Consider the following 27728-nt stretch of genomic DNA (forward strand, 5'->3'; position numbering starts at 1 on the left):
ATTTGGCCCACTTTCTATATGATGCGTACAGCTGCATGTGCTAATGTCCGTGTCCTTGCCATTTTCCACTTGCCACTGCTGACTGAGACGCTGATCAATTTGAGGGCGCCAGGCTCGCTTGGCTGTGACATCGCTGCCTCATCATCATCATCATCCTCATTCGTCAGCTTGATCACATCACACCGGTGTGCACCTTCCTTTGACCTCGGGACCATCAACTTTGTCACTGTGTCATCTGCATCGCTTTACAGCCTTATGTGTGTGTGTAGAACATGCATTTTTGTAGCACACTTACAGAATGGGGACCAAAAAGCTAGTGTGCAACAAATGAAGCCAGTGATGGAAGTCAGTGCATGTGCGTGTCAACACACAGACGTGGATTTCTTAACCACTGACAACAAAAGTGAGTAAACCCCTCAGTGAAAATGTCCAAAATGCAAAATTATTTCTAATCGTCTATAGATGCTACAAGATGGCGGCAAAGCATTAGTTATCTCTAAATGAAACTCCTCAACTCACTTCAAGATACTTTCCTGACAAAAATGGGTGAATTTTTCAGCAAATCACTACAGTGGCCTGAAGTGCAAAGTTGTGAAATACCTTTACATTTCAGAAAACAAATGAACAAAAGTAGAAACGCTTGGATTTCAGAAAACACATGAACAAAAGCAGAAATACTTTTACAAAGGATGAAACAAATTACAATTGAGACAACCCGGAAAGTGTGTGTCCCAATTATCCTAGGAGCTAAGTTGTCTGGGGCTTTATGCCCCTGGCAGGGTCACCCATGGCAAACAGGTCCTAGGTGAGGGACCAGACAAAGCACGGCTCAAAGACACCTTATGATGACGACAAAAAATGGACTCAGGTTTCCCTTGCCCAGACGCGTGTCACCAGGGCCCCCCTCTGGAGCCAGGCCTGGAGGTGGTGCTCGAAGGCGAGCGCTTGGTGGCCGGGCCTGCTCCCATGGCGCGCGGCAGGGCACAGCCCGAAAGGGTAACGTGTGTCCCCCTTCCCATAGGCTCACCACCTGTGGGAGGGGCCATAGGGGTCGGGCGCAGTGCGAGCTGGGCGGTGGCTGAAGGCGGGGACCTTGGCAATCCGATCCCCGGCTACAGAAGCTGGCTCTAGGGACGTGGAATGTCACCTCTCTGGCAGGGAAGGAGCCCGAGCTGGTGTGTCAGGTCGAGAAGTCCCGACTAGATATAGTCGGACTCGCCTCCACGCACAGCTTGGGCTCTGGTACCAGTCCTCTCGAGAGGGGTTGGACTCTCTTCCACTCTGGAGTTGCCTACGGTGAGAGGCGCCGAGCAGGAGTGGGTATACTTATTGCTCCCCGGCTCGGCACCTGTACGTTGGGGTTCACCCCAGTGGATGAGTGGGTAGCCTCCCTCTGCCTTCGGGTGGGGGGACGGGTCCTGACTGTTGTTTGTGCCTATGCACCAAACAGCAGTTCAGAGTCCCCACCCTTTTTGGAGTCCTTGGAGGGGGTGCTGGCGAGCGCTCCCGGTGGGGACTCCATGTTCTGCTGGGGGTCTTCAATGCTCACGTGGGCAATGATAGTGAGACATGGAAGGGCGTGATTGGGAGGAACGGCCCCCGCGATCAGAACCCGAGCGGTGTTCTGTTATTGCAGTGCTCATCACGGATTGTCCATAACGAACACCATTTTCAAGCATAAGGGTGTCCACATGTGCACTTGGCACCAGGACACCCTAGGTCGTAGTTCGATGATCGACTTTGTGGTCGTGTCATCGGACTTGCGGCCGCATGTCTTGGACACATGGGTGAAGAGAGGGGCGGAGCTGTCAACTGATCACCACCGACACGCTTTCCCATGAGGGAGCAGAGTCTGGGTTGCCTGAGGCGGGCTCTCCTATCTCTGGGGTTGAGGTCACCGAGGTGGTTAAAAAGCTCCTCAGTGGCAAGGCCCCGGGGGTAGATGAGATTCGCCCAGAGTTCCTCAAGGCTCTGGATGTAGTAGGGCTGTCCTGGTTAACACGCCTCGGCAAAATCGCCTGGACATGGGGGACAGTGCCTCTGGATTGGCAGACTGGGGTGGTGGTTCCCCTTAAGAAGGGGGACCGGAAGATGTGTTCCAACTACAGGGGATCACACTCCCCAGCCTCCCTGGTAAGGTCTATTTAGGGGTGCTGGAGAGGAGGGCCCGTCGGGAAGTCGAATCTCAGATTCAGGAGGAGGAGTTCATCCGTTGTGGTGAAGAAGGAGCTAAGCCAAAAGGCGTAGCTCTCGTTTTCACGAGCTGTGGGTCGTGACCGAAATATCAAGATCCCGGATACAAGCGGCCGAAACGAGTTTCCTCCGCAGGGTGTCCGGGCTCTCCCTTAGAGATAGGGTGAGAAGCTCGGTCATCCGGGAGGATCTCAGAGTAGAGCCGCTGCTCCTCCACATCGAGAGGAGCCAGATGAGGTGGCTGGGGCATCTGATTCGGATGCATCCCGGACACCTCCCTGGTGAGGTGTTCCGGGCACGTCTCACCGGGAGGAGACCCCGGCGACGACCCAGGACATGCTGGAGCGACTGCATCCTTCGGCTGGCCTGGGAACGCCTCGGTATCCCCCCCAGAAGAGCTGGATGAAGTGGCTGGGGAGAGGGAAGTCTGGGCGTCCCTTCTAAAGCTACTGCCCCCGCGACCCGACCTTGGATAAGCAGTAGAAATGGATGGACAACCCGGAAAGGGAAACGTCCCATTTCACAGACATTTTTTGAAATCCCATGCCCTTTCTCAGCAAGACCCACCCCACTTGAACATGATTGGCTCCTGCATCGCGGGAAGGGTAGTCTACACAGATGTAACGAGATGTCCATCCCAAATATAATTTTAAAAAACAAAGACGTTTGTTATGGTTATATTTAGGACTAGGGTTGGGGTTAAGGCAGTTTAGAATGAGTTAAGGTTAGCATTATGGTGGTTAAGGCTGGCGCACACCGAGCACCGCCGCCGAACCCGACTGAACTATGGCGCAGTGTGCGGTTTGGCAACTGTTTCCTCGAGCGGCCGATCGGTCAGCCACTAATTTTGACGCGATTAAAAATTATAATCTCCGTTGCACGCCATCTTCACGTCCCAGTTTACGTTCAGTCAAAATGCACAGAAGCTTTGCCCTACGTTGAAAATACATTTGTGGCTTGGCGAGCCGTGCCGCCGCGTTGCTTCGGCTCAAGCCATATACTGTAAATAGTATTCAAAGCATCAAATGTTGTTTTAAATCAATACGAACCTATATTCATAATGTTTAATGTGCCTGTGCATGAAAAAGCGAAGTTTGTGACCAGAATGTACGTTCAAAATGAATGGAGCCGGCAGCTTCCTTGCAAATATCCACACTTTGCCTTTAATTCTCGCCAGCATCCTCTCTTTAACAACCTGCTTCTTCCTTAACCCTTAATGTATCTTTTTATGGTTTAAGAAATGTGATGAAGTACAATATATTGTATATACAGCATCAAAACGCCTCTACAGGCTCGCTGTTCAGGGCGTCCATAAATAAAATCGCTCGATGTGCGGGGGTGCGTCGGCAACTCTTATTTTTATGCGATGGTTCGATTCAGTCAGGTTCGACCACATTGCACAGTATTCGACAGGTTTTAGGGTTGTCATTTATAAATGCCGCCACAATTAATACGTTTTTTACTAAACTTTTACCGTCTGTTTGCAGTAGAGCGTGTTCAACAGAAATACAACAACCAATCTTAGTTCAACGACGGGTGTCCTGAAGCCAGTAATATTGGAGCAGGGCGTGTCCTTCCAGTTTCATCTGTTGTAAAAGTGTTTCGGTTTTTGTTGATGTGTTTTCTGAAATGTAAAAGTGCTTCAGTTTTTGTTCATTTGTTTTCTGAAATGTAAAAGGGTTTCACAGTTTGTTATATTGTTTTGCACTTCCAGGCCACCGTAAATAACAGCTGCTAGGTTCCCCTCAAACTATTTGTGAATAGGTGAATTTATGAATGACAAATACACAGGGATTCACTGTGTTTACTCATCATGGGACAACACAGAGGAATTTTGCTTTGTACAGCTGCTATAAGTAACAAACGTGAGTACACCCCTAAGTAAAACTGTCCAAAATGCACCAGTCTGCAGAGAATAATAGAATTCTACAATTTTGAGGGAACCAAAAAGTTAGTCCGCACTAATGAAATCAACTGAAAATGTAACACAAGTGATAAATGAGCTTATGGTGCTGGTTTTTGAGTTGTTTCCTTAGCGTTTGCCTTTCTGGCTTGCTTTTCCTGCATCGTTCGCCTCCTACTTTGGCATTGTTTTGTAGCTTAGTGCACCACTAAATTAATTTTCCTATAAAAAAATAAAAATAGAAATGCCCCTCGACAGAAATTAGACTCCAAATTTGTCATTCTTCATGACATTATCGATATTAGGTGTTTCATCTTGAATCGATACTCTTCTGTCTCAGAGTGAGCCTTGCAGGTTTGTCCGTAATGGAGCTTTATGGATTTGTAAGCGTTTCTTCTCACATCTCAGTCAGCGTCGGGGCTCCTAATGCCTTTGCTGCTGTTCGACGTACAGTATTAAACCCTTAATGGGCAGTTTGCTCGATGCATTTAGGTGACTGTTCAGCATTCTGAGGAAGAACAGCGGAGGACAGAGGTTCTGACACCAGATAGCAGGAGGCCTGTACTGGTTTACTTGAAACTACCAGTGCCTGCAAGTGTGGGGCAAATGCAGACCGGAAACTGCAGCACGTTTATTAATGTGTGCACATGTGATAATGACGTGTTAATCCCTTTAGTCGGGGCCATCTCTTCCTGTGACCTCCTCGTTGCTTCTCATGTCGTCATCAGTCAAATCTTTGCTGAAAGTTCTATCCTATCCTCAGTGCAACACAGGTACTCTGCTTACATCTTTGCAGCGCTCTGCGGAGTCATTTCAGTTAAAAAGCACTCTCATCAATATTTAAGGGAGCGGCCATAAGCAACAAGAGTTTAGTAGTATCTCAGCAACATGAGTATCACTTCACTTTTTGTATGAAACCCTACTAATTTTCCTTGATAAGAAGCTGGACATTTGTACTGGTTCTTTGTCCTGAGTGAAATCTTGATATCATTTGTCACATTAGCGTCTCAGTTGCCCCAGAGTGCACACCCGTTCGTTAGTACTGTAGGGGCTCACATAGCTGACTTTCATGCAGCTGGGATGGGCTCCAAATCGTGCCGCCACCCTGAACAGAACAAGTAGCATCAAAAATAGTGAACTTGTGGTTAGCATGTCTTGCTCACAGTTCTCATGTTCAGGGTTCAATTCTTGGCTGTGGGCTTCCTCTGTGTAGTGTGCATGTTTTCCCCGTGCTTGCTTGTTGTTGCTGTTGTTTTGCAGGTACTAGCTTCCTCCCACAGCTCCAAAACATATACAGTATGTTAGGTTTATTGAATACTCTAAATTGTCCATAGGTTTGAATGTGAATAGTTTGTCTGTTTGTGCCCTGCGATTGACTGGTGACCAGTCCAGGGTGTCCACAACTGGTATAATGTCCAGCTCACCCATGGCCCCAATAAAGACATGAGCTATAGAAAATGGACACATGGAAGTGAATAAGTAGATGAGTTTGAGGTTGTTGTTTTTTTTAATGTATTTCATGATGTTTTTGTGTTTGCATCACATAATGCGTCCCTTGTGTTCCCGCAGAGGAGGAGCGAAGGGTCAGGGCCAATGACAGAGACTCCAACGAAAATTTCCAGTATGCGGTAAGTTCTCTCGCTCTTTCTCTTCCTCTGCAATATGACATTTTGCTGGGGGACGCAGTATTTGATATGTGTGTCCTTTCCTTGTGCTGCTTCAAACACAACAAGAGTAACTGCATCACCACATCCAAGTACAACGTCCTCACCTTTCTGCCCATCAATCTGTTCGAGCAGTTTCAGGAAGTGGCCAACACCTACTTCCTTTTCCTGCTCATACTGCAGGTGAGCGGCGACCAAGAAGGCTGCCACACTTACACTAAACGTAATCTGCCTGCTGCTGATTGCAGAAACTGCCGGGGTTTTTTTCTAACGCTCTCACACTACTGAAATACTCTCTCTCTCTCTCTCACACACACACACACAAATGAAACACTCACACACGCTACTGAAATGCTCAGTACGTAGTTTGACGGCCTGTATTGCCACATTCAGTCTAACACGGAGGTTATATTCTCTCGATGATCTAGTTGATCCCTCAGATCTCCTCCCTGTCCTGGTTCACCACCATCGTGCCTTTAGCGCTGGTGCTGAGCATCACCGCCGTGAAGGACGCCACGGACGACTTTGTGAGCAGACACGGGACTCGGTCTTGCGTTATGTCAGAGTGAAATCAATTTAGAAAGACTATCGTTGTTAAATGTGAAAAGTGTATTTGTTCGTCTCCTGCAGTTTCGCCACAAGAGTGACAACCAAGTGAACAACCGTCAGTCTCAGGTGCTCATGCGTGGCTCGTAAGTTCAAGACCCTTTTGGGGTCATGAATACATTTTTACATGCATAACCTAATAGTGAACACAGCAGACACATTTCATTATCTCAGTTGTTCAATTTAATGCCCCCACTTGAAAAGATGTATTTTTTATCCATTGAGTTGTACAGGTTTTAAGCACAATAATTGGGGGGGAAAAAAAAACAGGTTTGAAATGATTGATCTTGGTCCCATTTTTTCGTTTCACAAAACCTTGGCATTTGAACAGGGGTGTGTAGACATATATTTAGATTCATATATCCAAAAGGGATATTGCTAAGACTTGGAATCCACCATTTTGTATCTTCCTATTTTGCCCTTTCAGGCTTCAAAATGAAAAGTGGATGAACGTCCGAGTGGGTGACATCATCAAATTGGAGAACAATCAGTTTGTGGCAGTAAGTAATTGCACAATCTCATCTGATCCAAACTTTGGCTACTTTTTTGCAGCATGAAAGGGCCAAAATATTAGAAACCATTCTCACTACTGATGCATTGCATTCGTACACCACTGCAATCTGCGGCCATAATAATAAACTATGTTTTTAAATAGATACTTCGATGACAGTGTCAAATCAAAACTGAACAGTATGATTTTTTTGTACCGGTAGAATTCTTGGTGCAGCTTTTGTATTGGATCTCCTAACTGTGTAAATGTACCTCATGAAGTGGTCCTTGTTTGATGTATTGTTGTGTTTCTGTGCTGTTCTCTGCCTCCTTGTATATCCAGGCTGACTTGCTGCTGTTGTCCAGCAGTGAACCTCACGGTCTCTGTTACATCGAGACAGCCGAGCTGGACGGGTCAGTGACCGCGCTGCGCCTTGTTCCTCAATTGCCCGTAAATGACTTTGTGACCTGTTCAATGTCCTACAGAGAAACCAACATGAAGGTGCGCCAGTCTGTTTCGGTGACGACGGACCTCGGGGACCCCGACAACTTGGCTCAGTTTAATGGTGAGTTTGTTTGTGCTCCTCTCTCAACAATTATTGTATTCATCTCTATGTGTGAAGGTGAGGTGGTCTGCGAGCCCCCCAACAACAAGCTGGATCGTTTCAGCGGGACTCTGTACTGGAGGCACAAGAAACACCCTTTGAGCAACCAGAACATGCTCCTCCGAGGCTGTGTCCTCCGCAACACTGAGGCCTGCTACGGCTTGGTCATTTTTGCAGGTAGAAATGCATCTCTGCGTATGTGATGCACTTGTGATGTATCTATATTTTGTGGGACACGGAATCTCACTCTTAGCCCGACAACCGCATGAAACTTGTTGCCTTAACTGACTTACGTTTTGTACATGGAATAACTCAAGACCTTTAGTTGTGTTGACATTAAACCTTAACTGGACGCAATGGGTAGATACTGAATAAACTATTTAGTGGATCTAATTAAACATCTTTCTTCATTAGGCTGACTTCTTACATAACATCCACTTAAAGCACGAGTTCAAATGACCAAGAGTTTGCAATTGTTTTTCTTCTTTGAATTTGCAAGTACACTGTACGAATAAGAAAGAAAGAAAATTAGAGGTTTCCCAGAAAGTGTGACGCCAATTCTTAACTGGAGTTCTATCCTGTGGGATCCACCTGTCAGGATAGAACTCCTTTTAAATCTGGCAAGACAAAGTGAAAGTATGCGTCAGGTCATCTGGGATACCTCTGAGCAAGGCAGAAGGTGTAAACATGAAATGAAAAACATTTACTTGTAATCAAAATAATTAAACCCATGTTACAAATGTGGTTTGTAAAAATGTCCAGCTTTCAGCTGTTTTCAAAAAAACAACTTCAACTAGTGCCATGTGAATAGCTCAACACAATATAACAGCTGAATTCCAAACATTCAACACAAAAAACAGCTTTTTGCCATTCTTATAAACAGGTGTACACATACACGTATTTCTTTTGAAGGGACCCTTTTTCTCTTGAAAAATCTTTTTATGATGATTTTTTTTTTTTTTTTAGTTTATGAGTCCTGTGAAAAGGATGATTACACTATAATATCCAGATTACATTCATATTTAAATTGCAAGCTGTTTTTTTGTTTTGTTTTGTTTTTCTGAGTTTGCAATCTAGGTTTTAGCTCATCAGGCTCCAACTCAATGTTGAATCAAATTAAATGCTTGTTTCAAGGATTTTTGGTGAGTACATAGTGACGTCCAATGAACATGTAAACAGCTTTTGGGAGATCTTCAGCATTGAGAATGACCAGTGTATACCTTGAGTAAAACAAAAAAGCACCCTAAAAAGAGTAATGCCGACAGACCAAGTGACCAAGTTGCACAAGTTTTAATGAACAAAGTTGGAATATTGATGATTTATGACAATCCGAAATAGTTGAAAAATAGCTTAATTTCAATTATTTCTCCAACTTCGTTCATTAAAACCTTTATTCTCTCAACTTTATTTGACGTTTTAAAATGTGTTTCTTTAGCTTTTGGTGGTGTGGGCAGAGCAATGTGTTTAGTTCTAATCCCAACTTTTATTTCATTAGGTTAAATGTAAAATAAATAAAATCAGGTAGGTAGTTTTCACACAATCATACTAAACGACAAGCTAACTAGCTAACCTAATAACTAACCATCTTATCGAACTAAGTAACTGACAAGCAGGTTCCCTAAGTAAATAGTACAGTGGTCAATATATTAGCTCCTGATTAAAAAAAAACATATTCCACTAATTACAGAGCTACTTTTTGTACAAAGCTCTACTAGTTTCGAGCAAGAACAGGCTTGTATGATATCATGTGTTTTTTCTAGGCCCAGACACCAAGCTAATGCAGAACAGCGGTCGCACCAAGTTCAAGCGCACCAGCATCGACCATCTGATGAACACGTTGGTCCTCTGGGTAGGACACCTTCTCATTTTCATGTCCGCCCACGATATCAGCGGATTTAGTGTCATACCTCAAGGCACTTGTCTTTCTCCATGTCAGATCTTTGGTTTCCTGGTGTGTATGGGTGTCATTTTGGCTGTGGGCAACGCCGCGTGGGAGCGAGAGGTGGGATCGCTGTTTCAGAGTTACCTACCTTGGGATCCTCCGGTGGACGGCTTCCTCTTCTCTGCCCTCCTTGCCTTTTGGTCCTATGTGATCATCCTTAATACAGTGGTGCCCATCTCGCTGTATGTCAGGTGAGGACAGGCCTACATGTAAGATAAAGGGAAAGAAATTAACATTGTCATACTTTAATTTTATCTTGATTTTGTGAGAGCCAAGTTATTATGTTGTAATATCAGAAGAAAAAAAGTAATACTACTACAAGAAATAAGTCCCAATTTTGTAAGAATAAAATTAGAATTTTACAAGTTGTAGTACTACAAGAAAATAGTACAAGAGAATGGAGTTACTTTTCTGAGAATAAAAGTGTAATATTGCATGAAAAAGTTCTTATTTTGCGAGAATAAAGGTGTAATTTTACATGAATAACGTTCATATTAATATTACAAGAAAAAGTTTGCAATTTTGCAATAATTAAGTTGTTGAATTTTTACGAGAATAAAGCTGTAATTTAACAGGAGTAAAGTCATAGTGTTACAAGAAAAAGGCAAGATTTCAAAAGAAGTTGTTTTTGTGAGAATAAAGTTGAAATACTACAAAGGAAAAGTTGGCATTTTGTGAGCCTCGTCATAATAAAAGAAATCAAGTCACGGTATTATACGATAAAGTTGCAATTTTATGGAAATAAAATCACAATATTACGAGAACTAACTCACAATCGTTGACAATAAAGTTCTCTTACTAGCAGATAAATTTGTAATTTTACGAGATACTGTAAAAAGCCTTCGTTTTGTGAGTTGTAATTTCACGAGAATGAAGTCATAGTTATAAATTGCAAGAACTACATCATCATTTTGCAAAAATAAATTCAAAGTTTTACTAAATAATGTCTTAGTATCATCAAAAAAGTACAAGTTAGTATAATTAAGTCATAGTTTTATGAGAATAGAAGTCGGGGAAAACGTAGTTGCAATATTGCATAGATCGTTTTACACTTGAGACTAGTTGAGTCCCAGGATGCCCTGAATTGGTCGTCAACCAGTCGCAGGGCACATATAAACAAACAACCATTTGCACTCACGTTCACACCTACGGGCAATTTAAAGTCTTCGGTTAACCTACCATGGATGTTTTTGGGATGTGGGAGGAAACCGAAGAACCCGGAGAAAGCCCACGCAGCGACGAGGAGAACATGCAAACTCCGCACAGGTGAGGCCGGATTTGAACTCGGGTCCTCAGAACTGTGAGGCACACGTGCTAACCAGTCGCCCACCGTGGTATCCTTTTTGAGAATAATTAACTTTCAATTGTAAAAAACATTGAACATTGGCATTGCCATGTGAATAACTTTAAACAATATCAATAAATAGAAGACAAATGGCGGCACGGTGACGACTTGTTGGCACATCTGCCTCGCAGTTCTGAGGACCGGGGGTTCGAATCCCGGCCTCGCCTGTGTAGAGTTTGCATGTTCTCCCCGTCCCTGTGTGGGTTTTCTCCGGGCTCTCCGGTTTCCTCCCACATCCCCAAAACATGCGCGGTAGGTTAATTGAAGACTCTAAATTGCCTATAGGTGTGAATGTGTGCATGAATGCTTGTTTGTTTATATGTGCCCTGCGATTGGCTGGTGACCAGTTTGGGGTGTGCCCCGCCTCTCGCCCGGGGGTGGCTGGGATTGGCTCCAGCACGCCCGCGACCCTTGTGAGGATAAAGCGGTACAGAAAATGGATGGATGGATAGAATAAAAATAAACAATATAAATAAATCAGACTCAGGCTCTCTTTGCAAAAACTGTACTTAAACAAATATTAAACATTTGGCACATACTGTAAGTATAGAGTTATTAACCCACTAAAGAGAGCCAAAAAATTTCTTAAAGCCTGCCAAATTTGAATGAATTAAAAAAAAAAGAAAAACACCATGTATCCACTCGAAAGCATTTGGGCCTTGTGACTGTTTTTAAATCAGATGCCATACATTTTAATATCACTATTATTTTTGAATTTTTGTTTTTATTTGTTGTATGAATGTTGTCGTGTTATGTACTGGGTAATTTCTGCTGCCTGTATAATTTCTATGGCCTCGTGGCTTTTGAAAGAGTGATTTTATCTCCCAATAAACCTTTACCTGGTTAAATATTGACTCAAATACAAAATAAGGACTGCCGTCAAGCTGCTGGACTGTGATGCCAGACCTTCACCTGTCAATCAAATGACGCCGAACATGCGTTCGCTGAAGTCAACTACTGCCTGAATAATGATAATGTGCACCGCTGTGCTTATGGTTTATAAACAGTTAACTTTCCCATATAGTATGTGTGTGTGTGTGTGTGTGTAATGTGGGGAATACATGCACACAACTCCGAGCGCTGATGTTTTAATGATGTCGCAGCGGTCGAGTGAGCTTTTTAGCACCAGCCCTTAGCCTTTTTGTACATTTTTGTAATATTACAAGACATGAAAAATCACCAAACCTTTGCACAAATTACCAACATAAGTTACAGTTTCATGAGAATAGAGTGGCAATGTTATGAGACTAAAGTAATAGTAATGTAAAACTACAAGGGAGGAATCCGACTTTTCCACCAAAGAGGTCACCATTTGATATGTTTATGTGTGTGCAACAGTGTGGAGGTGATCAGACTGGGCCACAGCTACTTCATCAACTGGGACCAGCGAATGTTCTGCTCACAGTGCAACACAGCAGCCGAGGCCCGGACCACCACGCTCAGTGAGGAGCTGGGCCAGGTGGGCCTCTACAGCAAATTAGAGACAACAGTGTAGGGGGACTCAATGTTTAACATTTACTTTTTGAACAATATATCGATTGTTTTTTCTTGCACATTCGCTTTATATTATTACAGTGAAACGCCAATGCCGCCCATCCCAGCTCAAAACAAAACACTCCTATTTCCCAACAGATTAAAGTTTGACCCCAAAAAAATATAAACATTATAAATACTTATACATTCAGTACATATTCAGATCTATAGACATACAGTTTTTACAATATACAAATAGCCAAATTTATTTTAGATACCTTGTATAAAAAACAGTTAACACGTATTTAAATATAAGTAGGTTTACATATTTTTAAAAGACGTCCAAAATTGGATGAACGGTTTCCATATGTTATCATATTTATCCAATTTAATTTTGAGAATTTAAGAGACTGCCATAAATTGTCCCATAGATTGGATCCATGCTCCAATCGTAGGTGGGTCTGATTTAAAAAAAAAAAAATAAAAATAATTCTTTTTTTTTTTTCAAATAAGAGCTATATTCCTTTCCTCCTTTTTCCCTGTAATATCGCAAGGTCCCTAAATTTATAAAATGGATACCTCAGTAAAAGAGATTGAGGATATATAGGCATTATCTTACCATCTAGAAGAGGAATTGTAGTAGATCAGATTAAACTGACCTTGCTACCAGAGGGGCAAAAAAGTATTTAGTCAGCCACCAGTTGTGCAAGGTCTCCCACTTAAAAAGATTAATTAAATATAATTTTCATCATCGGGATACTTCACCTATAGGAGACAAAATGAGACATTTCCTTTAATCGCATTGGTGTTTGACCTGCTAAATCGGCAAGATTTTCGCTGTTTTTAACCAGAAATTGTTTTATTCAGGTTGAGTACATCTTCAGTGACAAGACTGGAACCCTCACTCAGAACATCATGAGTTTCAACAAGTGCTCCATCAATGGACACAGTTACGGTGAGTCCATACATGCATGCACACGCACTCACCCACCCACTCACTCACTCACTCACACACATGTTCCACGTTCGCACGCACACATACTTTTTACAATATACGCCAAATATTCCTTGACTTCAAATCAACAAATATAATGTATACCGTAATATAATACACATTATATCTCTGTGTTTAACTACATTTGGGTCACTTTTAGGGGAGGTAGCAGATCCACTGGGGGCACAGCCAAAGGTCTGTATTCCCCCTCCCCCCCACACACAAAGAAAAAAATAACAAAATCTACAGTGCCCTAAAAAGGCACCTGACACAGGGATAATGTTTCTCTTCCAGAGGCTGGACTTCACTCCTTTCAATCCCCTGGCAGACCCAGACTTCTGTTTCTATGACGACACACTACTGGAGTCGGTCAAAGTGGGAGATCCCCACGCTGAAGAGTTTTTCCGCCTGCTCTCTCTCTGCCACACCGTCATGAGTGAGGAGAAGAATGAGGGTGAGGAAGAGGAGGAAAGGCCATGTAGCTGTCATATGTATGTGATCCCATCCATGATATTCTACCCTTTGTATGTGTGCGTCTAGGAGAGCTTGTGTACAAAGCTCAGTCTCCAGATGAGAGGGCTTTGGTGACAGCTGCACGAAATTTTGGATTCGTGTTTCGCTCTCGAACGCCGGGAACCATCACCACCACCGAGATGGGGCGGCCTGTCACCTACACGCTACTTGCCATCCTGGACTTTAACAACACACGCAAGAGGATGTCTGTCATTGGTGTGCTACCCGGACGGATGGATGGATGGATAGATGGATGGATGGATGGAACACAACAACTACCATTAATGCTAAATCAGCTACAACAATTTACAAATGCCGCTAGGCATGCTGGGATGCCCAGTATCCACTTCCCCAATGCTACAGCAAGAGTGGAAGTGACACTTCCAAGAATGCCTAGCACTAGTTTGGAGAGTAGTGTTAGAAATTACATGTGTATTGTTAACGCAGTTGTTTGTTGTTCCCTTTTAGTCATGTAGTAGTAGTTGTATGTGCGTTTTACAATACATGCTTGTTATGTGTCATGCTATCATTTGTACCATGAGTTCAGTTTAGAGCTTTGCCACCTTTGCTACTTACGGTTACCATTGTGCAACACAAGTGCATAATGTGTTTTAGTGGGTGAAGATATGTTCACAAATTGTGTCTAACACGGTGATAAGCGCTTAAAGGTTCTACCAAAAGGGTGACCAATTCAATAAGTGGGTTCAGGACGCTAAGCATTTGGATGAAACAATGGGGTTTTGTGTTTTAGAAATTGAGAAATATTCTAAATAATGTCAAATAGGATTAGATGAGATTAGATAATGTGAATTAACATGAGATGAGATAACAAGGTTAGATAATCTAAGGCGATATGAGGTGAGGTTACTGTGAGTAAAATGTGGGGCGATGATGTGAAATAAGATTAGATTAAATTTGATCATCTGAAATAATATTATGTGAGATGAGATAATGATGTAAGATGAGATATGATAAAAGAGATGAGTTAAGAATAAGTGAGAGGAGGTGAGATAAAGTAAAATAAGATGAAATGGCACAAAGGGAGGCAAGATGGGATAAAGTGGAGTGAAATTGGATACGATTGAATGTGAAAAGATTAGGTTAAGTGAGATAAGGTAAAGTAAAATGACATAAGGGGAGGTAAGATGAGATACGGTGATGTAAAATGAGATGATACTGTATAAGATAAGGTGAAGATTAGCTAAGGTGACATAAGACCAGATAAGATAAAGTAAGGTGAATCAGATCGGATGCGTTAAAGTGGGATGAGAGAAGGTAAAATAAAATGACATCAAGTGAAATGAAATCAAATAAGATAAATTGTGATAAAGTGAGGTTAGATGATATAAGGCAATATTAAATGCGGTTACAGTAACTGAAGTGAGATAGGATAAGGTAAAGTAAGGTGTAATAATGTGATGTGGTAAAATGACATGAGACAAGGTGAAATAAGATGAGAGGAGATCAGATAGAGTGAAATAAGATGGGATGAACTGAGATGTGATGAGGTTTTGAAATGAGTGAAAAAGAGAAAGGAAAAATGTGTTAACATGTAATGTAACATAAGATAAGATAACGTAAAATACATTCAGGTCAGGTGAAATGAGATTATGATGATGATGCGAAGTTATAAGGCAACGTGAGATTAGGTTCAGTAAGGTAATGCAAGATGAGATTTAAAACAAAAACTGATTTACGACAGGCGGCACGGTGGCCAACTGGTTAGAGCGTCAGCCTCACAGTTCTGAGGACCGGGGTTCAATCCCCGGCCCCGCCTGTGTAGAGTTTGCATGTTCTCCCCGTGCCTGCGTGGGTTTTCTCCGGGCACTCCCGTTTCCTCCCACATCCCAAAAACATGCATTAATTGGACACTCTAAATTGCCCGTAGGTGTGACTGTGAGGATCCAACACGCCCGCGACCCTAGTGAGGAGAAGTGGCTCAGAAAATGGATGGATGGATGATTTACGACAAGATAAGGTGAAGTGAGTGGAGATAAAATAATCCGCCCTGCACTGGCTGCCTTGGCTGGCAGGGCGAGATAAGATAAAATGAAATAAAATGAGATGAAAGTTGAGGTGAGATGGGATAAGGTGAAGTGAGATGAAATAAAATTATAAAAGATTAAATTAAATGAGATAAGATTAGGTTGATTGAGATGGAATCAGATCAGATAAGATGAAGTAAGAGGAGGTAGAGGAAAGGAAAATGACAGAGGGTGATGTATTATAAAATAACGAGATGAAGATGAGATGTGGAGAGGTAAATTGAAGTAAGATAAAATAGGGTGATGTTAGATGAGACAAAGTGAGGTAAAGTGAGATGAGATGAGATGAGAGTAAAATAAGATTAGATAAAGATGGGTAAATTGACATATGCCAACATAAAATGAAATGAGATCAGGTAAAGTAAAATGAGATGAGGTGAAACAATCAGACGGGATCAGATAATCCTTGACACCAAGAATGGGGAAATTCCCATGTTGCTGTTGCAAATGTCAATGTATCAGCACAAGCTTGTCACAGTATTAACATTCTAAATGGCATCAACTTAGTATGTAGAAAGTAAATGGAAAAACAGCATTCATTTGCACATTTATGTAGTAAAATATACTGTACAGTAAAAATGGTTGTGAGTCGTCAGACCGACTTTATGTGGAATTATTCTTGAAGCTTGACGATCCTCTGTGTTTTTGTCCTGTTGTTTGTTTGTCAGTCCGTAACCCCGAGGGCGGGATCCGTCTGTACTGCAAAGGTGCTGACACTGTGTTGTTGGAGAGGCTCTGCCCCTGTAAGCAGGACCTGATCAATATCACCTCAGACCACCTCAATGTGAGTCACCAACCACAGGTTCAGTCAACTCCCTCTTTGTGGGTGGGATCCTGCGTGGACCTGTTCTGCCATCTACTGTCATGTGGCAAGACCAGCTCATGCAAACATATCATTAGAAGACAATTTTACATGCCAATGTGTTCAGATTTTGCTCATTTTTTGGGGTTCCAGGAGTACGCCGCAGATGGACTGCGGACACTGGCTCTGGCCTACAGGGACCTGTCAGAGGAGCAATGGGAGACGTGGTCTGAAAGCCACCGCCATGCTGAGAAAGAAGAAGACCTGCTGTCGGCTGCCTATGAGCAGATCGAACAAGACATGATGGTCAGTATGCGTGTACACTGGATTACACATTTTGTCCCTGTCTGATTTTAAATTTGAAGTTTTAGTACTACTTTAGGGTGATTTTCCCTCAACTGGATTGTTTTGACTTTTATTCCCAGTTTGCTTGAGCAAGAAAGATACTGATCACCTTCATTAGCAAGTATCATTGATAGTGTAGTGGTTCACTTAGCCGAATTTCATGCAGCATGGGATCACTTCTTACTCAGTTCCCCACTGAAAAGTTCTTCGGTGTCCAGTCTAGGGTGTCGTCCGCTTTTTGCCCAAGGGTGAGTTCACTGCCTTGCTCAAGGGGGCTTCAGCATTGCTCATCAAGTCAACTGGCGTCTCTCCAGCAACCAGACACAGTTTCGTCTTTGTTTCTGGTAGTGTGGTTCACACAGCTGACTTCTATGCAGCCAGTTATGGATCTATTCCGATTCAGACCATAGGTGTGGCAATGAGTGTGAATGGTGTGTGTGAACTGCAACTGACTGACGACCAGTCCAGGGGCCAGTCTGCCTTCCGCAATTGGGCATAGACTTCAGTTTCGGGGTAGTGAGTGGATGGATGGATGGATAGCTGAATGGACTTTGACGACCACACCTAAAATTCAGAGACGTACAGTTAGTAGCACTCCACTCCGAAAACTGACGAAGCCTTTTGAATTGAAAGCAAAATGTGCAGTTTTCCTGATTTAACTTCTTTTTTTGTTTTTTTTATTACTTTGATGTTAGTCAATCTTTTGAGGCCCAGTTACCATTCACTCTGTCTAGTTGCTGGGTGCCACAGCAATAGAGGACAAGCTGCAAGAAGGTGTCCCAGAGACCATCGCTCTCCTCTCCCTGGCCAACATCAAGACGTGGGTACTTACAGGAGACAAGCAAGGTGAGACACAAATGATGATTTCTGACAAGGCAGTTCCAGGATCTGCTCAAGTTCCTCAGTTTTATCTCGCACAGAGACGGCTGTCAATATTGGCTACTCGTGTAAGATGCTGACAGATGATATGACCGAGGTTTTCATCATCAGCGGATGCAGTGTCCAGAGAGTGAAGCAGGAACTCAGGTCAGACTTGATGGATGGACGGATGGAGTTCATCAGATGAAATTAGATTTGAGACTTTTTGTGGCACCGACAGACAGAGGTTTCTTCCTCTACAGGAGAGCAAGGGAACGGATGATTGCGCATTCACAAACAAAGGACAGTGAAAAAAAAGAGGTGGTCGAGGGATGTGCAGCAGCTTGCTTGAAGATATTCAGAAGAGGAGGAAAACTGCCACCATTCCCTTTTTCTTCCAACCTTATGGACAACATCTCTGGGGACTTTGCCCTCGTCATCAACGGCCACAGCTTGGTAGGAATTTAAACAAAAACATTAGGTGCTGTTGCACACGCTCTTGCAATTCAATACAAAACAATCAAAAATGTCGCTCTTGTATTACAGGAAGACATTTTGTCGGGATAAAATGTCACAATCTTACAAGAATAACGTTGACTTTTTCCAAGATGAAGTCGTAGTAGTAAATAGTAATTCAGGTCAAATTTCAATATGGGAAGAAAGTCACATTTTAACAATAAAGTGAAAGAAAAAACGCCATTTGTTCTTGAAAAAATAAGACTTTATTCCTGTAATAATACACCTTTTGTTCTTAAATTTTTTTTTTTTAAATGATGGGATGTCAGATTTATATGACAATACATCACTTTTATGCCAGGGGCGGTGATAGTAAGTGAGCGCAACACATGAAGACAGATCATATAATAATACTCACAGGCATATATTCTTAATCCTGTGTGAAATAAATATTATTGCAGCTCATTTGCGATGGTCTTCTGTTTCATCATCAAACCTACGTGTAGCATGTCTGTATGTATTATTCTGTCCCCTGATGGCCCAGGCAAGAGCGCCAGATCGAGCAACATTAAGCCCATTGAGTTATCATGATGCAGAAAGTGTTTAATCCTTTACATTCTATTTAAGTATGTTATTACTGTATGCTGTTATAAAGTGGAATACTGTAGAGTGCTATTTTTCTCGTGAAAAACATTTGGGAGGGTGGGGGCTGGAATGAATTAATGGCATTTTCATACATTTCTATGGGGAAAGAGACACATGTTTTGAGTTAAGGAGCATGACTACAGAATGCATAGAACTCATAAGTCAAGGCACCACTGTATTATCTTTGTTTTATTTGTCTCGCCAAACTCCATATACATGCTACAACATACCGATTTACAGTTTGAGAGCCACTGGTCTACAGAGTCTCAATCAAACAAGTCAGCGTTCTCTTCTGTTGTCCAAAAGGCCCACGCACTGGAAGCAGACATGGAAAAGGAGTTTGTCACAACGGCGTGCGCATGCAAAGCGATGATTTGCTGCCGAGTTACGCCGCTGCAAAAGGCTCAGGTGGTGGAGCTGGTGAAGAAACACAAGCGGGCCGTAACCCTGGCCATCGGGGATGGAGCGAATGACGTGAGCATGATCAAGAGTAAGTTGGAGGAAGAATGGCAACAGTAGCAGCGAGTAAGGAGGAAAAGAGAAGTTGAGCTGCATCTGTCCATCTTTCGGCAACCACATGCTTAGAGGTGTTTTTCGACCTCAATGTTACGAAAAGAAAGGCAGGCTGTGTGGCAATGCATGTTTCAGTGCATACTATGTCATCATCGCTTTGGGAACTCGTTTCTTTAACCACCTTAAAGCCCCTCTGACAAGCAAATAATCCATGCTTAAGCTATGTTGAGATAACCAGGTAACCCAATGTACTGTTTTTCTATGTGTTCCTGCAACAGACTGTGTTTTGTAAGTGTTGCATCACCCTGTGTTTTTTGTAAACACGTACATGTAAGGTGTGTCATAAACGTTTCAGGACTACAATCACAAAACATATATTCCAAATCCAAACTAAAACTTTTCATCTTGGAGTCTATTGCACTTTCCTATGCCTTCTCTGCCACGCCTTCATGCACTCCTGACAGGATTTTCCAGTATCCTCCGCAACTCCGTTGTCTCAAGCCATCTTGATGTTGCCCCTATATTCAAAACGGGTCCCCTTGATGACCCCTTTGTGCTTGGGAAAGAAGGGGAAAAAAATCACATGCAGGGTTAGGTTAGTTGGGTGAGTAGGGAGGTTCCTCCAACACAGCGATGTTCTGCTCTGCTAGGAATTGTCGGATCGCGTGGTCCACAGTGAAAGAGAAAACTTGTGGTTTGTAGTTTGGTTTTAAATCTTTTGTGACACCAGTCATGGAACTTTTCTGACACACCTTGTAAGTTAGTTTAGGGGTAAGGAATAGATGTAGGATGTCGGGTCGGGTTAGTGTTTGGGTTAAAGTAGGGTTGGATTTGAGGGTTAGGCCAGGGTATGTGTTCAGGAAATGTTGCATAGAGTTATGAATAGAGCAGTTGGTTAGGGCAGGGTGTTAGGATTATGATATGGGTTCAGGTAGTGGTAGGTATAGTGTAGTTGTTTTTAAAATGGGTACAGTTGAGGGTCATGGTTTGGGTCTTCTTAACAGGACTGCCTGGATATTGAGTTCCCTACCTTAAGAAATGACGCTTATTTTCATGTTGGAATGTAAACATTAACCGTTAACCATTAAACAGAAGATCCACATACACAGCATGAAAAGTATACTAATCCAAAGTCTCCTCCTGCAGGTGCTCATATTGGTGTCGGTATCTCGGGCCAGGAGGGTATCCAGGCTGTGTTGGCCAGTGACTACTCCTTCTCCCAGTTCCGCTTCCTGCAGCGGCTCCTGCTGGTGCACGGCCGATGGTCCTACCTACGCATGTGCCGCTTCCTGTGTTACTTCTTCTACAAGAACTTTGCCTTCACTATGGTGCACTTCTGGTTCGGCTTCTTCTGTGGCTTCTCTGCCCAGGTCAGGGAGGAAAGATTATGGTGCGGACAAGTCTTGAATCATGGAAGCAAAATGACCATCATGTATCTCTCTCTCTTTCTTGTAGACGGTGTATGATCAGTTCTTCATCACACTCTACAACATTGTTTACACGTCTCTGCCTGTGCTTGCAATGGGCATATTTGACCAGGTATTATTAACATTAGGTATTGAGCTTCTACACAACGCAGCCCTATGTGGGGCACAAGCCAGTGCAAACTGTAGGCTGGTCCCAAGCCCGGATAAATGCAGAGGGTTGCGTCAGGAAGGGCATCCGGCTTAAAACTTTGCCAAACAAATATGAGCGTTCATCCAAAGAATTCCATACCGGATCGGTCATGGCACGGGTTAACAATGTCTGCCACCGGAGAAAGGTTAGCTAAGAAGAAGTGGGACACTGAGAGGACCGAGGAGAGGCAAAAGGAATACATTGAGATGCGACATAGGGCAAAGGTAGAGGTGGCAAAGGCCAAACATATAGAGGCATATCATGACATGTATGCCAGGTTGGACACTAAAGAAGGAGAAAAGGATCTATACGGGTTGGCCAGACAGAGGGATAGAGATGTGAAGGATGTGCAGCAGGTTAGGGTGGTTAAGGATAAAGCTGGGAATATGTTGACTGGTGCCAGTAGTGTGCTAGATAGATGGAAAGAATACTTTGAGGAGTTGATGAATGAGGAAAATGAGAGAGAAGGGAGAGTAGAAGAGGCAAGTGTGGTGGACCAGGAAGTGGCAATGATTAGTAATGGGGAAGTGAGAAAGGCATTAAAGAGGATGAAAAATGGAAAGGCAGTCAGTCCTGAGGACATTCCTGTGGAGGTATGGAAGCATCTAGGAGAGGTGGCTGTGGAGTTTTTGACCAGATTGTTCAATAGAATTCTAGCACGTGACAAGATGGCTGAGGAATAGAGGAAAACTGTGCTGGTGCCCATTTTTAAGAACAAGGGTGATGTGCAGAGCTGTGGGAACTATAGAGGAATAAAGTTGATGAGCCACACAATAAAGTTATGGGAAAGAGTAGTGGACGCTAGACTCAGGACAGAAGTGAGTATTTGCGAGCAACAGTATGGTTTCATGCATAGAAAGAGTACCACAGATACATTATTTGCCTTGAGGATGTTTATGGAAAACTACAGAGAAGGTCTGAAGGAGCTACATTGTGTCTTTGTAGATCTAGAGAAAGCCTATGACAGAGTATCCAGAGAGGAACTGTGGTACTGCATGTGGAAGTCTGGAGTGGCAGAGAAATATGTTAGAATAATACAGGACATGTATGAGGGCAGCAGAACAGTGGTGAGGTGTGCTGTAGGTGTGACAGACGAATATAAGGTGGAGGTGGGACTGCATCAGGGATCAGCCCTGAGCCCCTTCCTGTTTGCAGTGGTGATGGATAGGCTGACAGATGAGGTTAGACTGGAATCCCCATGGACCATGATGTTTGCAGATGACATTGTGATCTGCAGTGAAAGCAGGGAGCAGGTGGAGGAACAGTGAGAAAGGTGCAGGCATGCACTGGAAAGCAGAGGAATGAAGATTAGCCAAAGTAAGATATATATGTGCATGAATGAGAGGGGTGGTGGGGGAAGAGTGAGGCTACAGGGAGAAGAAATAGCAAGGGTGGAGGACTTTAAATACTTGGGGTCAACCGTCCAGAGCAATGGTGAGTGTGGTCAGGAAGTGAAGAAATGGGTCGAAGCAGGTTGGAACAGGTGGAGGAAGGTGTCAGGTGTGCTAGGTGACAGAAGAGTCTCTGGTCGGATGAAGGGCAAAGTTTAGAAAACAGTGGTGAGGCCAGCCATGATGTACGGATTAGAGACAGTGACACTGAAGAGACAACAGGAAGCAGAGCTGGAGGTGGCGGAAATGAAGATGTTGAGGTTCGCTCTCGGAGTGACCGGGTTGGATAAAATTAGAAATGAGCTCATCAGAGGGACGGCCAAGGTTCGATGTTTTGGAGACAAAGTTAGAGAGAGCAGACTTTGATGTTTTGGACACGTCCAGAGGAGAAATAGTGAGTATATTGGTAGCAGGATGAGGAGGATGGAGCTGCCAGGCAAGAGAGCGAGAGGAAGACCAAAGAGAAGGTTGATGGATGTCGTGAGGGAAGACATGTTGGCAGTTGGTGTTCGAGAGGAGGATGCAGGAGATAGGCTCTCATGGAAAAGGATGACACGCTGTGGCGACCCCTAAAGGGATAAGCCAAACGGAAAAGAAGATTGAGCTTCTACACGTGTAAGCAAGGCCTTCTCTGCTGGCCCAAACTATCAGAAGCACTGCCCTACATTTACAACCTAAATTCTAATATTTGTTCAATGAGATCGTATTAATGTATTCCCAATTGTCTATTCTCTTCTTTTTGTAGTTTTTCTCTCGACTGCACTGCTTTTCAGTTAAATTTTTTGTCCAATCAGATTTGTGCCTCTATGTGCTCCCATGTCAATTCGATCTGTCCAGGGCCTTTAGAATCAGTAGCGCTGGCCGATTTAACAAACTATATTAGCAATGGGACAGTTTCTTTAACCAATTAGTGTTTAGATTTGCCTACCAGGGACAGCTCACTAGCCCACAATAATGTCAGGATTTGTCTGTCCTCTGATTGGTTGTTCAGAGCCAAACTTGTTACAGCCAAGTTCGAGAAGCAAATTATGTCTGCAGTGATCTGGACACATTAATATGTTTAAGAACCACCATCTCTTTTGAGTATGATGTATTTTATATAAATGTTTGTGTTTTCTTATTATCTCATTATCATACTCATTGTTATTAGATAAATATTGATTCTGAACTGCTTTAGATGAAGTTGATGACACAGTTGCATACCGTTATATTGTGTTTTTGTATAGTATTGATGATTTCTATAATTGTAACATGACAGGGGTGGTATTTAATGGGTAGATTCAGTCGGATAAGTTCCCACTGGAGTCCCAGCTACAAAATGCCACAAGCTTCCGCCAATAGTGAATTAGGATGCTATAGCACAAAAGAGGATTCAATACAGTACCTTACTAGCTTTTGTTGCCACCTTGCATTTTAGGATGTGCCTGATCAAAGGAGTCTGGAGAATCCAAAACTGTATGAGCCTGGCCAACTCAACCTGCTCTTCAACAAGAGAGAGTTCTTCATCTGCATTGCCCAGGGCATATACACATCAGTGGTGCTGTTTTTTGTCCCCTATGCTGTCCTGGCCAACGCCTCGCAGAGCAGCGGAGAGCCTCTTGCCGACTACCAGACCTTTGCTGTCACTACGGCAACTGCTTTGGTCATTGTAGTGAGTGTACAGGTAAGCCAGACTAGAATGGCGTGAACTTTCCATGCAGCTGCCTCTTGGGTATATCTAATCATCAGTGTGCTTATCGTTTTTCTATGTTTTGGATTGTGTAGATCTCACTGGACACAAGCTTCTGGACCATCTTTAACCACGTGTTTGTTTGGGGCTCGTTGGGCTGCTACTTCACCATCATGTTTGTTGTACACAGTCAGACACTCTTCAGGAGCTTCCCCAACCACTTCCATTTTGTAGGTCAGTCCATGGCGCTGTTTCCCCCATGAACATCCTAGAATCAAAACATAACCAAAAAATGTGTCATTATAAAAGCCAGCTGTTTAGGCTTCTATTTTTTTTTAAAAGAGGACTTAGGAAAGAGCCATGGGGAACTCCGAAATGCAAAGTGTGTTTTCTCCAATACATTATTACCGTTTGAGGCCTAAAAATTGCTTGTTTGTATGTTTTGAGTGCAGCAAGTGCTCAGAGCACACTATTACAACCAGTTGTGTGGTTGACTATTGCACTGGCAACGGCAATCTGTATAGTTCCAGTTTTGGCATTCCGCTTCCTCAAGTTGGACCTCAAACCTCAGCTCTCTGACACGGTAAGAAAAACAAGAGCACTCATCTCAGTAATGTGTCTTCATGCATTTATTTCTGAATTGCTCCTGACCAATGATTAACTGCAGAACATTTCAGAGCTCGTACATTTGTTTTAATGGGTGAATGAATATTGTGATTGACCTCACGCATTGTAAAAAGGCAGCAAATATTGATACACTCAGTGCACTCTAATGACGGAATAGGATTTTAACGTAGCCTATTGCGTTGAGGTCTTTTTAGTGTCTTCATCATCAGCTTGATGCGAAGAACTTCCTCTTTTTTTGGATCAGTTTTTTGTTTCTCACCAGTTGTTATGCAAAGCAGGCTCAAGTGCATGAGACTTCGCCGCCCCGTCGAAACAGGCTAATTTTGGCACAACAAGAAATATGCTGTGTAAAGTGTTGTGTACTTCATAGTCATTTTGGTGAAAGCATGTCACAGAAATATAATTTTGACACATTGGAATTGTTTTAATTTGTAGGAAAAAAATGTCACCTTTAAACTTACTCTTTACACATCTTGTGATAATTTGAGATAATTTTAGCAAGAATTGCCTATGATATTAGATAATGAAAAGACGTCACATTTTTCAAATCCCCGATTGGTACATAGCATGGGAAAAATTCTTCTTTGACTTTAAGAAAACCATTGAAAGGTCAGCAACAGGAACTTCCTTGAGATGGGAAAACTGAAGGGAAAAAGGGGATGGGAATAAAGACGAGTGTCAAAGTGCATACAAAGTTGATGAAATATTTCTAGTGTTGTCAAAGTCAAAATTAGATCAATTTTCCAGAGAAGAAAATTACATCATTTTGGTCGTCTAATTCTCACTGAAATGATTTTAATGAAATGTATAAAAACTGTAAAAACAAATAATAATAAATAATAAGTAATTATAACGTTCAACTTTGTCAGTTCAACTTTTTCTCTTTTTTCAGGGTTAAGAATTACACTAGAAATGAAAACGCATTGTGCGTTAGAAATGCAGTCAAATAAGATTGTGCAAAATGCAATTTTGAGGATATTCAATAAAGATAAACTAACTGGATAGCAGATTTGGACATGGTGCAAAAACAATTTTTAATTCAGTGTGCACAACTCTGCACACTGCAGTAAAGACAGAGCCCCGCAGAAGTCATTGATTTAGTGCACTTGCGCTCTTGTTTGACTGTTTAAGCACAGTATATACTGTGTTAGTATAAAGATATACTAACACAGAAAATGTCTTTTTATTGCTAGTGAATGTCATGCTTCACCCTGAAAAAAGTAAAAGTAAAATATGATGTAAATGAAGCTTTTGTAGCAAACCTGTTTTAAGACGATGTCACATCCTATATAATTATGCCCGAAAGTAGTTCTCTCTGAGACTTTGGCGAAAGGAGCTTCATGACACAAAGCAAGGAAAAATAAGTACTGAATGTCAAGGAAAGCACCTGTCTAAAACGATGTCACCTGTTCATTGAGCTGATGGACAGCTACACGTTACGCTAAGTTAGTTTTTACACTTCTTGTTAAAATTTGAGATAATTTGAGTGATAATTGCCTATCTTATTAGACAGGTATAAAATTGTGACTCGTACCAACAAATTCTGGCTTTGGTTTCCTCTCTCCAGGTCCGCTACACTCAACTGGTGCGTCAAAAGAAGCTTAGGTCAGCTGGTGGTAGCGTGGCATCCACCTGGCGCAGTGCGGGCAGCTGCTCCGAGGGCCGCCTGGGCGCAAGAGGCGGTTCCCGGAGGTCCGGCTATGCCTTCGCCCACCAGGAGGGATTTGGGGAGCTGATCACCTCTGGCAAGAACATGCGTCTGTCGTCTCTGGCTCTGGCCAGCTTCGCGTCCAGGCACAGCTCCAGCTGGATCGACACCCTGCGCAGGAAGAAGCACGCTCACACTCCTCCCAGTACGTCAGGAGAGTGCACCCCTGCGCTCTCGCACTCGTCTTCTGTTCTGGGGTGTTCACAGGAGGCACCCATCGAGGAGGAAACAGTCCGAGACTCACAGATAATTCTAATGACAATCACTTCAATGGGAGCTTCGGAGGAAGTAGCCAACAGCGCAGGCTCACCGTCTTGCCAAGAAAACCACACTAACGGAGTGTAAAAAAAACTGACAAAAGAGGACTCAAACAAACAGAAAATAGAAATGCGTGGTGTCTTCAGTCATCCTCTAATTGTTTATGATACCGTAAAGCAGTGGCAGGCTGTAGATTTTGTACCCGACCTTATCCACCTCTTAATACAACCTCTAACATGTCACAATTATAGAAACCTTCAATACTATACAAAAACGCAAGAGGCTGAAATCTGATAGGATGGAAACAATCCAACATCCACTTACATATACAGCCAAAAGAAATCCTATAAAATGAACAGAATAGACTGTTGGGAATAAATGAATACAATTTTATGGACCAAATATAAGAATTTAGGGCTGTAAAAGTAGGTCAGTGCTTCTGACAGGGTTTAGGCCAGTAGACGGCCCACCAATGCTGTAACATAAAAGAAAGCAGCAGCATATGTCAAGAGTGCATACAATTGATTTGCCAACCAAAAAAATACAGCTTATTAGTTCTCAATGAGAACATCACACGTTACCCTCATGTCACTGATCTGCTAATCACTCTCTTTTAGTTGACTGCATCATATTGATGTGCTTAAGGCAGCGTGTTGTAAATTCCATGACCCCCTGGCTTGCAATGGAAAGCCAAGTAGAAACTCAAACAGACTAATGGATATGGGAGCTTATTTTTGTGTGTCCACTAGTGCCTCTACATACACTCTGAAATGTGATTCAGTCATTCATTATCAGTGAAATGTATTGAGGCATTATCATGCCTCAATTGCTGTGTGTCCATATGACTGGTCTAACGATTTATACGTGACTGATTAAGCAGGATGTGACATATATGGTCTTGAACAAGACAGAAGGTTTTGGAAAGAGATTTATTAAACAGCGCTTATCTCCAGGAAGTGGCCCCAAGTGGGGACATGGTTTCATGTAAGCAAAGTTTGACAAAGAACAAATGAGTGCTGGCCTAATTCTGTGCGAACTTTTGAAAGATTAAGCAAATGCAAATGTGG

The 27728-nt window shown here is 42.8% G+C and overlaps 1 protein-coding gene across 2 annotated transcripts; it reads left to right on the forward strand.

Annotated features, from left to right (window-relative positions):
* The first annotated feature begins 6 nt into the window (after positions 1-6).
* On the forward strand, positions 7-27613 carry atp8b2 (ATPase phospholipid transporting 8B2). Of its 2 annotated transcripts, none has more exons than XM_061777592.1 (29): positions 7-185; positions 270-403; positions 5666-5724; positions 5830-5943; positions 6189-6287; positions 6391-6452; positions 6794-6866; positions 7199-7269; positions 7342-7421; positions 7479-7637; positions 9221-9309; positions 9397-9593; positions 12086-12206; positions 13088-13175; positions 13375-13409; positions 13509-13668; positions 13755-13943; positions 16441-16556; positions 16728-16880; positions 17654-17765; positions 17825-17945; positions 18041-18233; positions 19185-19368; positions 20538-20761; positions 20847-20930; positions 23817-24062; positions 24164-24302; positions 24521-24651; positions 26263-27613. In XM_061777592.1, the coding sequence occupies exons 1-29, from the start codon at positions 19-21 to the stop codon at positions 26746-26748; spliced, it is 4086 nt and encodes a 1361-aa protein (XP_061633576.1). In that variant the 5' UTR covers positions 7-18; the 3' UTR covers positions 26749-27613. The 2 variants fall into 2 exon arrangements, with proteins under 2 accessions (XP_061633576.1, XP_061633577.1); XM_061777593.1 differs by having other exon boundaries at positions 17840-17945.
* Positions 27614-27728: the final 115 nt, after the last annotated feature.

The sequence above is a fragment of the Phyllopteryx taeniolatus genome, chromosome 6, assembly GCF_024500385.1.
Source record: "Phyllopteryx taeniolatus isolate TA_2022b chromosome 6, UOR_Ptae_1.2, whole genome shotgun sequence".
Taxonomy (NCBI): Eukaryota; Metazoa; Chordata; class Actinopteri; order Syngnathiformes; family Syngnathidae; genus Phyllopteryx; species Phyllopteryx taeniolatus.